Source organism: Cornus florida, unplaced genomic scaffold, assembly GCF_030987335.1.
Source record: "Cornus florida cultivar Cherokee Brave unplaced genomic scaffold, ASM3098733v1 CherokeeBrave_3.0.0_Hap2_Chr06, whole genome shotgun sequence".
Lineage (NCBI taxonomy): Eukaryota > Viridiplantae > Streptophyta > Magnoliopsida > Cornales > Cornaceae > Cornus > Cornus florida.
In genome coordinates this window covers 45873205-45891029 of record NW_026775576.1, presented here as the reverse complement: position 1 = coordinate 45891029, position 17825 = coordinate 45873205, and the positions used below count along the sequence as shown (strand labels likewise).

At 33.2% G+C, this 17825-nt stretch overlaps 1 protein-coding gene across 1 annotated transcript; it reads right to left on the bottom strand.

Annotated features, from left to right (window-relative positions):
• Positions 1 to 1566: 1566 nt before the first annotated feature.
• Positions 1567 to 2472, bottom strand: LOC132314020 (uncharacterized). The gene has a single exon (XM_059812945.1). The coding sequence runs from the start codon at positions 2470 to 2472 to the stop codon at positions 1567 to 1569; it is 906 nt and encodes a 301-aa protein (XP_059668928.1).
• Between the last annotated feature and the right edge of the window lie 15353 nt (positions 2473 to 17825).

The following is a 17825-nucleotide window of genomic DNA, read 5'->3' as shown; positions in this document are numbered from 1 at the left end:
AACTTAGTAATTTTACAATTTTGCTCATCAATTATATATGAATATCTATACATAGATTGTTTATAAGATTCAAAGACGAAAATGCCCTTTAATTATCCATTGAAATGAATATATATACATTTATTTGTATCTCTTTATCCTCCACCACCGGCCCTTTCTTCTATCCCCGCCGGCTCCTCCCACCACTGTCTTCGTCTTTAACGGCCACCACTATCTCAAAAAGCCACCACCACCACTTCGGAATTGGGTATGTGAAACTTCACATATGTATATTCAATCACATATATACACACACAACACAAATTTTCTGCCATTTTTTCAGATTGAAGGAATTATGGGTAGCCGGAATTAGGTGGTGATGTTATCTATGTTTTGGCCATATTTTAAGGAAAATGAATTGCGATTACTGCTGAAACTACTCTTCTATTTTTTTCAAAATTGTTGGTTAGACTTTTAAACATGTTGGTATTTGAATTTTGATTAGAGGTTGCTTTTGTTTGATGAGGTGGTTCTCTTGCTCTGCTTTAGTTTCTATGTTTTAGAGGTTGCATATATATAAATATATATACCAAGTATATGTAGTCATCAGGCCCCCATGATAATATTACATTGTTGAGACCACATCCTTGAGAGTAATTCCATTCTTAATGATATAAGCCGGGTTCTTTGAATCTGGATTGTCCTTGAAATACTACCAATTATGTATTTATATTTATAGAGTTTTATCAAACTTAGATGACAATATATATATATATATATATATATATAAATAATATAATATAAAAAATAAGTTACATGCAGATAATTAAGTTTGATTGAAGAAGAAATACCTTGTGGTGAACAATTGATTCATCAAAAGCGCAACCAAGAGGGAATGTGTCACCTATAATCTCAACATTGGTTAGAAACTGAAATTAAATAATTAAAATAAATATATACTAAACCAACAACAATCCATTGAGGAAGTCCTCCAAAACTAGGATGAAGAAGAACATTTCCAAGATCTGAAACCCATACATTCATAAGAATTACAAAAACATGTAAACAATCAGGGCTTGAAGGCGCTGTTGGAGACCCCTGATTGAAGTGCGAAACGGAAGACCGGTGATTGGTTTACGATTTTGGGGAGACCAGTAGTGTTGGTGGCGTCAAAACAGAGGACGATTAATAAGGAGACGGCCAAAACGACGTCAGATCGATGGTATTGATGATGGTGCTGCCGCTATCGTCTGTGATGGTGGTGATGCGGCAATATGAGGACACAATTGTCCTTTTGAGTTTATAAATTAAGGGTAATTTTGTAAATTTTCATTGGTAAGTGAGGTTAAAAATGTCATTTCAAGTATTGTAAGGGCAAAATTAACCTTGTACTGATTTGTTCATGCTGACACCGTCAGTTGCTTCATGGCAGGGAGTAATTTGTTACATAGACCAAAACCTCAAGAGAGGTAGGTGGAATATTGAAACGTAGAAGGAGTGTAAGTGGAATATAGGCAAACGTCAGGGGGTGTAGGTGGAATTAACCCCCCCCTTTTTTTTTTTTTTAAACGAAAAATGCAACTACCATTAAACAGAAAGCATAATATAATCAGAAGTACAAGCATTTAACAACCACAAAGGCCATATGCTCCACTCAAAATTACAACATTTGGCTGCCAAAGCCTTTTTACTCAAAAGATGAGCAATAACATTACCCGAACGGGGGGTCCAAACAAGAAAGGCACCCACACAAGAAAACAGAAGGGAAGGGATATCGTCGAGAATAACCGAGAGGGCTTCTTCGGAGGGGTGGAGAGCCATCACCGATTTGCAATCACCCACCACTAAAACCTTAGAATAACCCCACATGTTGAGAAGAGTTAGAGACTCCCGAAGCACTAAACCCTCAGCCACAGTAGGACTACATACATTCTGCAGAAAAAAAGACGCCACCCGTATAGGATGACCCAAGTGGTTCCTAAGCAAAACCCCACCACCACAACATTTAGAAATAGAGCAGAATGAAGCATCAAAATTCAACTTGAGACTACCAAAACCGGGTGCTACCCAACGGGATGGGCGAGGAGGAAGAGATGGAGGAGGAATGGACTTGAGAGCATCCTGATTTCTAACCTCGCGGAAGTCATGAAAATTCAATTTGGCCCATTTGGAAACATCAAAAGGCTCCCAGAGAAAATTATTAAACATAAGATCATTTCTGCTCTTCCACAAAGACCAACAAATAAAAGCCACAAGGCTAATGCAAGCGGACGAATCCGCACCATCTTTCCAAATCTCAGTAAGGCTAAACCAACGCTTTTGCCAATAAGATGGAGACAAGTTGCTAAAATCCAATCTCAACAGACTAAGCTTCCAAACTTTACAAGCAAAAGGGCAAGTGCAAAGAATGTGATCAAGCGACTCAACTTCCGAACCACAAAACTTACAAAAAGGCTCCTCGGAGCCACCACGCTTTTGGAGTTGAGTAAGCATTGGTAAACGATCGTGGAGACCTTGCCACATAAAAAGTTGGATTTTTTTTGTAAGTCTGAATTTTCCAAACATCACACCACATTTTCGACTTGACCGAAACAAAACTACAACTCGCTAGATTAAGGAAGATCTTGCGTTTTTGGAGGACTGAAAGAGCAACATAATAGGCATTTTTCACTGTGAAGCTTGTGTTACCATGACTCGTCGTTTCCGGCGAGGGTGTCCGTGTCGACACGATACGACACGGACACGGACTCGGGATATGCGTCCGACCTTGTACGGTCAAGATCGGACACGGCCGTTGAAGAAAACCCTTGTTTCAGAGGTCAAAAATTGTGATTGGAAATTACTAGTTTCGGCGCGATTTTCAGGAAGGAGGTTTTGGAGAAGACGAGGGTTTTTCACACGTTGGTTTTGCATAGAAACCTACCCTATTTGGAGCGTGTTGTTCATGTTCTCACGCGTACACAAATTTCGCCAGATAGTTGCCTGTCATTTTCATTTAGAAACGTGTGTGTATATATATGGTAGTACTCCCTCTGTTCCATAAAAAGTGTCACTTTTAAGGAATCGTGCCTCTCACAAATTGAATTGACACGATTTTTCAAAAACGACACTATTTTTAGGACGGTGGGAGTAGTATATATATATATATATATGTATATATGGTACCTATATAATTAAACACATTGAATTAATGAGGCTATACTAGTATAGTGATCCTATATAACTATATAATTAAACACATGAAATTAAAAATCTCACACTAGTTTAGTGATCCATATATAACTATATAGTTAAACACATTGAATTAAGGAGGCTAAAATAGTATAGTAATCCTATATGACTATATAATTAATCAAAGACATGGAATTAAAAATCACACACTAGTATAGTTATCTATATATAACTATACAATCAAACACATTGAATTAAGAAGGCTACACTAGTATAGTGATCCTATATAACTATATAATTAAACACATGGAATTAAAAGTTAACTAATGAGACAATAGTGATCACTAATCAATTGATAACTATATAGTCATTGAACTCATGAGACTATAATAATCATTACTTTACTATTGAGACTATAGTAATGAATAGATAAGTATATAGTAATTGAACTTATGAGACTATAGTAATCAATAGTTAACTAATGAGACTATAATAATCACTAATCAATAAATAACTATATAGTAATTGAGTTCATGAGACATAGTAATCAATAGATAATTATATAGTAATTGAGAGATTATAGTAATCAATTGAGTTAGATGATGAATTAATCATTTAGATGATTTATTGCTAATTATTATTACTTTGCCTATTCAAATTTAATCACTTAGATGATTTCTTGCTAATTATTATTACTTTGCTTATTCAAATCTAATCACTTACATGATTTCTTGCTAATTATTATTACTTTTCCTATTCGAATTTAATCACAATGACTAATTGAATGATGAAATGTGATACCCCCGGATTTCTGAATACGGGTTGGCCAGGCGCACGCCCGAATACCCGGGGATATCAAAAACAAATCGGTAATAATCGAACACAGAATACAAGAGGATAAATAAGAATAAATAAAGATGCTGAAATGAACACTAAAATGATAATCCAATAAATCCTCATAATAAATTTTTATTAAATAATAAAATATTCTGATACAACAAATTTTCCAATACAACTCGGGAATCCATACTGTGTGGACCCCTAGAAAATCATAACTGAATAAGTAACCATAATGACTGTCTACATCTAAAACATGAAACATAAATGAATCTCCTAAGTAGACTCGGAAGAGTAAAGAAGTAAAGTAGACTGATCCCTGCTCAACACGAACAATCCTCTACACCTGAAGAACACCTGAAAAATAATAGCGGGTCAGGCCTACAAACAAGTTCTACTCTACTACAGTCCAAGCAGAAATCGATACACGTATACATCCTAGTCAATCCAACAATAACTAGTAGTCCGTATGTATACACACACACACACACACAGAGTAAAGGAACCTCACTAGACTATAGGGTTGCCTCAACCTAAATATTAGGCAACATGCAAAACGCACACATAGTGGGCATGAGTACCTAGACCTACCGGGGCGCACAACTACATTATATCTAGCTACACATCCCCAGCAATATACGCACCCTAACCATAGATCCTGACACTCAAGCTCATATCATGGCATATAATTATATATATATAATCCATCCTATCCAGTATAAAGTAATCCTCTATAAGTCATTCAACTTGTTTAGCTAACCTGACTTGAATATAAGGATGACTTAAGATTTTAGTTAATCTATTCCCTTATAACAAATAGGTAGGACTTAACTGATAAGTTAATCCGTCCCTAAAATGCCACCGTCCCATACCGGTGCATTAAACCACACAATCCAACAATTGATGTAACAAATAAAATAATACATCAAATAATCCAAAAATTAACATAATAATAAAATATCATGCTAACACAAAATAGGAATAACTAATAAACTTCTTTAAGCTTCCTACATCCTGTATCCTATACAAACTGAATCTTAAATATGCTGATATTTATTTTATAGCCAAGTAAACATTCTCCAATTTCAATTCATGCTAAATATTTAATCTTAATTGCTAGAACAATTTAAAAGATTAAATCCATTCATTTGTTTAAAACATTTAAATATCATGCATCGTTATAATCAAGTCTATTTAAAATTTATTTAAACTCCTACCTAGTCCCTATTTAATGTTCAGGACCCTTTAAAACCAATTAAGATCAATTTAACACTGTTTACGAAAATTTCCCAGGCAAGGCTCGAGCTTTCCTCCTAATAGCTCGAGCTTCCTAACTATAGCTCGAGCTTTTCTCTAATAGCTCAAGCTTTCGATCCATAGCTCGAGTTTTTCTCCTATGGCTCGAGCATTGCTTCTAAGGCTCAAGCACTGTAACGATGGATCGAGTACTATTACGCGATTCAACCCAGAAACCCTATTGTGAATTTATTCTTTACTGTTTAAGGATTCAAAGGCATGTTTCTAGGTTCCATCAATACACAAACATGAAATTACATCATTTAAAATATGTAAAAATTCATAGAGAAACCAGATCAAGTCCATGAATTTATCAATTCATACAACAAGAACAAATATGAACCAAATTCATAAAACCTATGTTCTAATCCAATTAAACATGCATAATTATTTAGTTTCATGTGTTTAAGAATCCTGGAATCTCCTAGGCATGTATAGATTCATAAATTAAATGGAGAGAGATAGTAGAAGAACTTGCCTTAAACTTTCGGATCGAAAGTTAAACTTCTTCTTCCTTGATCTTCTTCTCTAAAGGTTTTTCTCCTCCTTCATTCCTTCCTCTTCCTCCTTCTCTCTCTAACTCTCTTTCTCTCTAAAATATATTACATGATATATTTCTATCCCCCTTTTACAAACTTATAGTTATATATTTATAGGATAAATAATAACCCTATTCCTTTTCCCAATCCAGGTCAACTTAATAATAAAATAATAAAATTAAAATATTAAAAAGGTAACTTAAAATATGTTATGTATATAATCTATGTATATCATTATTAAATAAATAAAATATATACATCAGATTATTTATTAATAGATTATTTATTAATACTTAAGTTACCATAATATTATAAGGTAACTTAAAACATGATACCTATAAAATCTATGCATATCCTTATTATATAAATATATAAAATTTATACATCAGATTATTTATTAATACTAAAGTTACCATAACATTAATTAATAAATTATTTTCCTTTTATATTTATATGTATATACATATATATTTATACATATACATATACAACTATCCATGGGTAATTATCCATACCCATTAAACCTCCTATCTAAGTAGTCCATGGGACCCAATTGGTTGGCCCATTACTACTAACCTTAACCATAAAATAAAATAAAATAAAATAAAACAAAACATTTAATCATTTAATCTACAATTAATTACAATTTAAGCACATAATCTAATAAATAAATAATACAAATAACACCTAGACAAATAGCCAATTAATCAAGTAACACTTAATTCAATTAAATACATAAGCAATTAGTCAAATAATCAATTAAACCATTAAAAATGTAATTAAAACAAATAAATAAGTACTGAGACTATCCTTTTAAATTTAGGGGTATTACATTCTTCCTCCCTAATAAAAGGAATTCCGTCATTGGAATTCGCCCTTACTTTCTTCCATTATTTCTGAAAACTGTGAGCGAATTACATCCCCTTGTTCCCAAGTAAATGCAGCCTCACTATGATGGCTCCACTTAACTCCAATGTATCAAGTAGTATACTTGGTTCCTATATTTAAGAAACACAATAATCATACAATTCATAGGTTGTATTGAATAACAACGTAATCCACCCAACTTAACAAGGTAATAGTTTATATTCCTCCAAGTGCCATAGAATATAAGCACAAAACTCCTATGCACCCAGCGCTAATGATTTGGTAACACTAATCCAGAGGCGACTACCTCAATTTATAAACACAACCTTCTAAAAGTCAATGTAATAAGTAAAATTGACCTTTCTCCAAAAATCGTCTTGCTTCCTATATGAAAGACATAACGAGCAAACTAATCCCTGATAGAAAACTCTAGTGTACGAGTTCGACTATTTACAACATCCTACTGCCGCCTCCAAATCGCGCGCAGTCCATTACAAAGGAGAGTATTTCTCTCCGACATATTTTTAAATACAGTCAAGGTTTGATTGTACAACCTTAGTTACCATTTCAAACCAACAAATAAGAGGTCTGCATTATGAAAAATACAAAACCTCCAAAGTTGTCACACTCCAACCTTCTTGTGCAAACATTACCACAGATAAAATTGAAAAACGAAGTAAATTCTTCCAATTGTCCATGAAAACCTAGGATATACGCCTCAAACATATCCTTTATAGTCTAATTTAATCTCTCTATCAATTCCTCCGTCTAGAGATATAAAGCAAAGCTGCTGCTCCAAAATCTTTATAAAGCTCCTTCGAAATAGCACTTTGCATCCACTATAATGGACATCCACATGCTATAACACCACTATCACTATACTATAGAACTATTATGAAGTTCTAAAATGAACATCTCTCCAATTAATGTCCGCAAGCGAACTTTCTCAGTCCACCACTCTTATTCCATATGAAAAATTGAAATTCCAAATCAATGTCGATAATCCCTACTGACCGTCCACTCCTATTTAGTCTTACTTCCATATTCGTTATAGGAAGTGGCTAAAGATTCCTATAATATCTGACGATTAACTTTCCACCTTTTTAGCAAGTGTTACACTTAGGGCAATTATATACATGTCCCTATCCGTACCTGTTCACCAAAACTAATATTTGATGTCGTGATGTACCTTTTAACCGTTTAAGTGTACTAAGAAAAAGTAGAAGTTTTCCATCTCAATCGCCTGACCGTCATATCACTATTTACAGAAACTACTAAATCCTCCTCCAGTACCTTAAACTCTATCTGAGTAAGGTAACACCTTCTCCAAAGGCAGCTCCGATATTCAAAGTTGACCTCCTGAATTACCTTGGTAATAACAAGTGTTATTATTACGCATGCTATAAATTCAACTGATAACTCATCAACTAACTGAAAGATTTAAATATCTTATTGGTTGTTGAGAGCATCCACTTCCATAATTGCTTCCACCAAATGAAAACTTGATATAAAGTGTGAAACACCACTTCTATCCATCTAAACCATCTCGTGATCCATTCTATTTGTATGAACTGAAGTCCTACCTGTTCGAAATAGGCAAGAGTTAAGCTGATTTAATTTATCAGTCAACTAATATCCCATCCAGAATCCCGACCCTTGTGTAAAATCAGCGATCCCTCAACTAAATTTGTAAAATGCTCTCTTATTTCCACTTCGGTATCGAGAAAGGCTGCAAAGGATCTAGTGATCTCTGATGGTCAATCTCGACTATCTAAGAAATATTAGACTTGGAGAAAAATCACTGTGTCCCTCCTCTTGCCTTGCCTCCGAACATCTTCTTCATATCGTGATGTATCGTATTTCCACCTGGATGAAATAAAGAACTAAGAGTTGTGAATCTTAGTCCTTGCATCCTCCCTTTAATTTGTCTACATAAAGTACCATAAGTCCGGTACCACCAATTTTCGTTTGCACCCATTGTTTAAATTCAAGCATCTTCAAAAGCGAACTCTGCAATCAAATCCATGCATCATTGATTTGTGATAGACTTACCGATAATGAAAGTCAACTAGTAATTCTATTCATCAAAAGTCAACTATCATTTTAACTCTACAAAAGTTAATAAACTACGACCTTTCCATACACACCGTACACATCTTCTTTATTTATAGGTGATCGGTCTTACCATCTTGTCTTTGACACACCCTATTTCTTTAACAAAAGTAGGTATCAATCCGATTTCTCATCTAACTTCCAAAAGAATATGGAACTTTTCCATCCATCCAACAAGTCGTAAATTTCCTAGCAACAACTAATTATTGTGAATTGTGACCTTTTAGAAAATTTCATATTATTTATGTAAGTGAAGAGACTTGGTTTCCTTCTCTATGTGCAACACCGGCAACTCCTCCTAATGACAAACCCTCGTGAATAAATTCTTAATTAATAATTAACTGATGAAGATTTATTCAGTCTACTGTCTTCACTTGGCGTCATTCTACTAGGTACCTAAATCAGCACAAAATCCTCCTTTTGACTTGGTAACAACTTCTGGAATTTCCAAGAAGATGTTAAGCAAATCCAGCACCTCTGATAAATCATCAGGGCGTTACAATGATCTTTATTTACCACAACCTCACGAATACAAAAACATTATCAACCCTCTTATCACGGCGTTGTAATATGATATGAATCCATACTTAGCATAAAGTAGATCTATTAAACTAATTGTACTAGATTATTTGACTCGTAGTGATGGTTTAACTATCCCATCCAAAATAACATACCATAATGACGCAGGTCCTGGTCTAATAGATTAACTAGAATTATGTATATCTACCAAATCCTATGACCACACGCTCACAATCCTAGCGTAAATAATGCTATTACTCCATGATGTAAAAACAGTAATTAGCTGATCACATGCTTGTGTCCCCAACTAAACCACATACCATTAACCAGAATAATCAACAAAAATAAAACACGTATGACAAACACAATAGCACAAAATATACTCCTACTTAAGACATTGTTCAGTTTAGAAGAGAAAGTCTCTTTGGAAATCAACCTTACCAGATTGTTTCACAATTTCCTTTTATAGTTTCATAGGTAATCATCCAACCTCAAAACAAATCCTTTAAACATAGCTTAAAAGCATCATATGTTTGCCTAAGCAAATATTAAGGGCTTAACCCTCATTCTCCCTATACGCGGAATGTAAATTGTCTAACTTGGCTTTATAAAGTGAATTAGAACGTCACAACATAATCCCCATACTCTCCTGAACATGATACAAAATCATATGTTTTGTTCTGATAAGAACTCTATCAAATCCCCAAACTCCTGAAGAGTATTTCTTATATATCTCTTTTAGAGATGATAAGAAAGTTTAACTATATGTAGATTGATCAACACCAATTCTGCTAATATTATACGCTATAATACTAGCACACAAGATCACCCTTGCACGATCATTCATGTTCAAGATTTAGTACCCTCTTCCTTGGATACTCAGAAATCTCCTCCATTAGGATCCTCTTCGGGCTCCTCCTCCTCGTTTTTCTCTTGTTTGAGAAAAAAAAAAAACTGAAGTCGTGTTGGCCCCGATATACGGTGACCTATCACGTACACCTAAATCCTTCCTTGGCTTATACTTTAAAGTAGCGCCAAACGAACCTAAACCTTCGATCCCTAATTTTGCCTTTTAGCAACGAAATCGATAATGCACTCCTTTACTTTTTTGGGTCTTTATTGCTTTCGCCTTGGACCCCATGCTCTTCCTAGTGCTAACCATTCTGTAACTATAGAATATAATTGACATCAGCTCCTCCTAACGAACCGTAAAAAGAGTACAACGAATCCTAATATAGGCTCTAAGTTTTAAGAGACGCAACGCGGAAGTTACATAACGAAAGACACTCCTAAGGACACTTGAATCTGGAGTGCTCTGATACCAACTGTGATACCCCTGGATTTCCGAATGCGGGTTGGCCAGTCCCATGCCCGAATACCTGAGAATATAAAAAATAAATCGGTAATAATCGAACACAAAATACAAGAGGATAAATAAGAATAAATAAAGATGCTGAAATGAACACTAAAATGATAATCCAATAAATCCTCAGAATAAATTTTTATTAAAAAATAAAACATTCTAATACAACAAATCTTCCATTACAACTCGAGAATCAATACTGTGTGGACCCCTAGAAAATCACAACTAAATAAGTAACCATAATGACTGTCTACATCTAAAAGATGAAACATAAATGAATCTCCTAAATAGACTCATAAAAGTGAAGTAGATTGATCCTTGCTCAGCACGAACAATCCTCTACACCTGAAGAACACCTGAAAAATAATGGTGGGTCAGACCCATAAACAAGTTCTACTCTACTACAGTCCAAGTAGAGATCCGATACACGTATACATTCTAGTCAATCCAACAATAATTAGTAGTCCGTATATATATATATGTGTGTGTGTGTGTGTGTGTATAAATACACACTAAAGGAACCTCACTAGACTAACCTGAATAGTAGGCAACATGCAAAACACACATATAGTGGGCATGAGTACCTAGACCTACCAGGGCACACAATTACACTATATCTAGCTACACACCCCTAGCAATATATACACCTTAACTATAGATCCTGAAACTCAAGCTCATATCATGACATATAATTATATATATATAATTCATCCTATCTAGTATAAAGTAATCCTCTATAAGTCATTCAACTTGTTCAGCTGACCTGACTTGAATATAAGGAGGAATTAACATTTTAGTTAATCCATCCCTTATACAAAATAGGTAGGACTTAACTGATAAGTTAATCCGTCCCTAAAATGCCACCGTCCTATACCGGTGCATTAAACCATACAATCCAATAATTGATGTAACAAATAAAATAATACATAAAATAATCCAAAAAATTAACATAATAATAGAATATCATGCTAACACAAAATAGGAATAACTAATAAACTTCTTTAAGCTTCATAGATCCTGTATCCTACACAAACTGAATCTTAAATATGCTGATATTTATTTTACAACCAAGTAAGCATTTTCCAATTGCAATTCATGCTGAATATTTAATCTCAATTGCTAGAATAATTTAAAAGATTAAATCCATTCATTTGTTTAAAACATTTAAATAACATGCATCGTTATGATCAAGTCTATTTAAAATTTATTTAAACTCCTACCTAGTCCCTATTTAATGTTCAGGACCCTTCAAAACCAATTAAGATCAATTGAACGTTGTTTACAAAAATTTCCCAGGTAAGGCTCGAGTTTTCCTCTTAATAACTCGAGCTTCCTAACCAAGCTCAAGCTTTCGATCCATGGCTCGAGCTATACATCAATAACTCAAGCTTTTCTCCTAAGCTCGAACACTGTAACGGCGGATTAAGTATTATTACGCGATTGAACCCAGAAACCCTACTGTGAATTTATTCTTTACTGTTTAAGGATTCTAAGACATGTTTCTAGGTTCCATCAATACACAAACATGAAATTATATCATTTAAAACATGTAAAAATTCATAAAGAAACCAGATCAAATCCATTAATTTATTAATTCATACAACAAGAACAAATATGAACCAAATTCATAAAACCTATGTTCTAATCTAATTAAACATGCATAATTATTTAGTTTTATGTGTTTAAGAATCCTGGAATCTCTTAGGCATGTATAGAAACACAAATAAAAGGAAGAGAGATAGAAGAAGAACTTATCTTAAACTTTCAGATCGAAAGTTAAACTTCTTCTTCCTTGATCTTCTTCTCTAAAGGTTTTTCTCCTCATTCATTTCTCTTACTCCTTCTCTCTCTAACTCTCTATCTCTTTAAAATATATTACGTGATATATTTCTAGTCCCCTTTTTCAAACCTATAGTTATATATTTATAGGCTAAATAATAACCCTATTCCTTTTCCCAATCCAAGTCAACTTAATAATAAAATAATAAAATTAAAATATTAAAAAGGTAACTTAAAATATATTATGTATATAATCTATATATATCCTCATTAAATAAATAAAATATATACATCAGATTATTTATTAATAGATTATTTATTAATACTTAAGTTACCATAATGTTAAAAGGTAACTTAAAAAATGATACCTATAAAATCTATGTATATCCTTATTATATAAATATATAAAATTTATACACCAGATTATTTATTAATACTAAAGTTACCATAACATTAATTAATAAATTACTTTCCTTTTATATTTATATGTATATACATATATATCTATATATATACATAAACAACTATCTATGGGTAATTATCCATACCTACTAAACCTCCTATCCAAGTAGTTCATGGGACCTAATTGGTTGGGCCATTACTACTAACCATAACCATAAAATAAAATAAAATAAAATAAAATATTTAATCATTTAATCTACAATTAATTACAATTTAAGCACAAAATCTAACAAACAAATAATACAAATAACACCTAGATAAATATCCAATTAATCAAGTAACACTTAATTCAATTAAACACATAAGCAATTAGTCAAATAATCAATTAAACCATTAAAAATGCTATTAAAACAAATAAATAAATACCGAGACTATCCTTTTAAATTTAGGGGTATTGAAATATTTAATTAAGAATAATTAAATATTAGGTAAAGAAATACAATATTTATTATTAAATTAATGTTGCTATTTTATACACTAATTTTGTGACTTCACATCATTACAGGTACGAAAGTTGTTTGATTTTTAACTTAATATATAATATTAGATTTTATATCAAAGAAAAGGCTATTTGGGGGGGATGGCTTAGTCAGGTCATTAAATGCTGCTGTGACATATTTTGTGGCTCAAAGTAGTGCACCATTCTTATACGCCACCATTTTCAGAAGAGCTCCAGCCTGCACTGTTTTCATCTTCTTTCTCTCTTCTTCCTGCACCATTTTTATGTTGCTCCGACCTGCATATTTTTTAGGTTGCTATTCTATATACTCTGATCTGCAAGACTGCAACACAAGGAATACTTGAACAGGTATATATAACTTCTCTCTCTCTCTCCGTATGGTTATACAACTAAATCAACTCATACAGTCATACTTGTATAATTTTATTTTATGCACCTCCAATGGATTAATTTTATTCTTTTAAGTTTTCAGAATTTTTTTTGATAATTTTATTCTTTTAAATTTTATTATGTTCATTATAATTTATAACAATAGGTATATATAACTTCTCTCTCTCTTTCTCATGGCAGAACTAGTAAGACAGAAAAGAAGAGGAAGAAGGTCACTATTCATAGAATCAATTGTCTACCAGTAGTAAAAAATCTAAAAGCCACCTTTTAGTAACTTGGGAAGGCGCCAGTTAGAATCAGTTGTCTTTGCCAAGAATATAGTAACCGTATGTACTATTTCCTTTATGCATTCATTGGTTATACAACTGAATTAACTGATACAACTAAATCAACTAATACTGGAATAATTTTATTCTTTTAAGTTTTGAGAATTTTTTTGATAATTTATTCTTTTAAGTTTTATTCTATTCATTAAATATATCATGCATTTATATATACACTTGTGTTTTAGACTTTGGATACAATGTCCTCTTTATCTCAACAATCTGTCAAAGGGAAAGGAAAGACAAACCTACGACCATTAAAAGCTCTGGGGTCAGAATTTGATGACAAACCACTATGAAATCATGTGAAGGTTCTTAGTCTACTAGTATATGGAGGTGGAAACAGAACTTGGTCTTACAATTATTGCAACAAAAAGGTTACTGGATCCTATTCAAAAGTGAAGCGTCATTTATTGAAGATTCCTAATCAAGGGGTTGAAGCTTGCAAGTCTATCAATAATGATGTATTTCAAGCATTAAAGAAGGAACATGTCCATTCTGAAAGCAAAAAAGCTCAAGAAGAATTGAATGTGATAAAGAAGGAAGATTATTTGTCCTTGCCTGAAGGATCAGATTTGTTGCAATGCAAAAAAAGAAGGGCATCAGCTCCAGGAGTGCTGGAAAATGCATTTAATGTAGCACAAAGAGATATCGCAGATAATCAAGTTGCTCACATGTTCTATGCATCTGCTTTATCCTTCAACTTGGCAAGGTGCCCTCACTTTAGAAAATATTCACTCACATTAGCCAACAACAAGTTATCTGGCTACACTCCTCCAACATTCGATAGACTATGAACAACATTGCTAGCCCAAAAGAAAGCACGTGTGAATCTTAAGCTCCAACCGATAAAAGATAATTGGAAAAAGAAAGCCATGTCCCTTTGTTTTGATGGGTGATCGGATAGACAACGAAGGCCACTGATAAACATAATGGCTGCATCAGTAGGTGGTGCAATGTTCTTAAAGGCAGTTGATGCAAGTGGCAACATAAAGGATGCTGATTATGTAGCAAATCTGTTCATACCCGTGATCCAAGAAGTTGGTTCACAAAATGTTGTTCAAGTGATTACTAATAATGGAAGTAATTTTAAGGCTGCTGGGGGCATAATTAAAGGTATATATCCGCACATATTTTGGACTCCATGTGTTGTGCATTGCCTAAATTTAGCTTTAAAAAGCATTTGTGAACCATCTAAAAATTCACCTCATTATGCTGAATGTAAGTGGATTACTAATTTGGTGAGTAGTGTGCAAAATATAAGAAATTTCATTGTTAACCATGGCATGGTACTTTCAATTTTCAACACTTACTTGGAATTGGGTTTGCTAAGAGTAGCGGAAACAAGATTTGCATCAAACATTATTATGGTAAAACGCATGAGGGAAGTGAAGAATGCACTTGAGAAGATGGTGATGGATCCAAGTTGAAAAATGCATCTAAAATGGGATGGAAAATCAGCAATTGAAATTAAGGCTAGGGAAGTTAAAATTTCCATTGTGAGTGATAGTTGGTGAGCTGATTTAGAATATCTCTTGGATTTTATTGAACCTATTGTTGAATTTCTAAGGTTAGCAGACACTGATGCTTGTAATACCCCTTGTTTTCAAATGGATATAATTGGAATTTAGATTTTTATTTCTTGTGCATTTTTAGTTGCCTACGTGGCTATGTGTTTATGTGGCTTCATGTTATATGTTAAATGAATTAATTGTTTAATTATAAGTGTGTTTTTTTTTAAAAAAAATTAATTGTTGTATGAGATTTTTTGTTAAAAGATGATGCGTTGATTTAAATGTAATTTTAGTTGCTTGTTTAAATATGTGTTTTATTTTATTTTTTTAGTTTAAAAAGGAGGGATTTGGATAGTAGTAATAGACTAACAGTTAGGTCTCATGGACTACTTGAATAGGGGTTGATTATGGGTACGAATAATTACCCATATATGGTTGGTTGTATTATTATTATTAATTATTTATTTTTAATGTTAATAATAGTAATATTATGTTAGTAGGTTATATATATATATATATATATATATATATATATCTATAATTATAAATTATGTATATATATTTATCACGTATAGGACTGTATATGTATATGTAATTATATTTGAATTTTCTTTTCTTTTCTTTTATGATTAACTGACTTAGTATCGGGTTGGGATTAGGGTTTTGTATAAAAGCACATATATATATAGTGTTGTCTGCCTTAGGGTTCATAAAACCCTATTCACGCCACCTTATAGACGAGAGTGGTAGCAAAGAATTAAGAGAGAGAACATAGGGGAGGGAAGAGAAACCGAGAGACAAAAGTGAGGGTTTAGGCCAAAGAATTAGGCCGGACCAAGGATGAAGGTTGAGGGTTGTTCGAAGGTTAGAACAAGAGCAGAGAAGTCCTTGACAGCAGTCATGATCGCCGGAAAAACTAGGAAAAATGAGTTAAGGTTTCAATTCGAAACCGAGAGGCAAGTTCTAATTCTTGCTCATTCCCTTTGACTTGTGTTCTGTGCATGCCTAGATAATCTCCAGGGTTTAATTAGATTTTTAAAACTGTTCTGGTATGCATATTAATTTAGAATTTTAATTGGATTTTGTCTTGTTAATTGGAAAATTTGATGTATCGTATCAATTGTTTCATATTAGGGATTCTAAATTATTGTTAATGATGCGTACTATGTTTTATGAACTTCTGGGATTAATTAGGACATAGATTGAAGTCTAGGAACCTTAATAAAATATTACAGAGGGTTCAGCACGTCATCGGAGGCGAAGAAGATGACAAAATTTGGTAGACGGCTCTCAAGGGAGAGAGAGAGCCGGCTCCCTAATGGAGGGAGCCGGCTCGCACTTGGAGGGAGCCGGCTCCTAGCAATACAGAGCTGGCTCCCACTTGTGGGGAGCCGGCTCCCAAAAGGGCAGAGCTTGCTCTCGCGCTGGAACTTGCAGAAATTAATTTTTTTTAAGTTCTGTTTGGCAGTTTGGGTTGTTCCAATGGCATTGTGACAATTTAGATGAATTAGATGGTTGAGATTATGGGACTAATTCCTACAATGCATAATCTACATTAACAGGTTAATGGACTTGAACAATACGACACTTTAAATAGGTCTGCGTATTGTTATTGAAGGAATTAATTATTTACTATTATTTAGCAATTTAAATGGACGAATAATGGAGTTAAACTAATTCAATCAATTAATTGAATTTAAATAGTTTAACTATGTCTTGGAGGTTAAAATAATCTATTTGAGATGCATGTTAATTTATGATTGTAAAAATTAAATGCATTCTACTTAGAGTTATTATTTTGTTTAAGTAGATATCTGATTTTTATTATGCTTGTTTATGGAATTAATTGATGTGTTATGTTAATAATTTTCATCAATTGTTGGACTAGATGGATGTAATGCACCGGTGTGGGACGATGACATTCTAGGGACGGATTAACCAAAGAAGTTAAATCCTACCTATTGTGGACTATATGCACTGGTATGGGATGGTGGCATATTAGGTACGGTTTAGATCAAAACGCTAATTCCTACCTATTCTGGAATAAGGAAATGGATTAATTATAATATTAAATCCTAATTAAATGTCGTGTCAAGGCAACGAACAGTTGAGCGGCACTACTTTGGTTTTGGATGGATTTTAAATATATAATTATGGTACCGCGATATGAGCTTGAGTCTCAAAGTCGATGGTTAGGAAGCGTATATGCAGTGG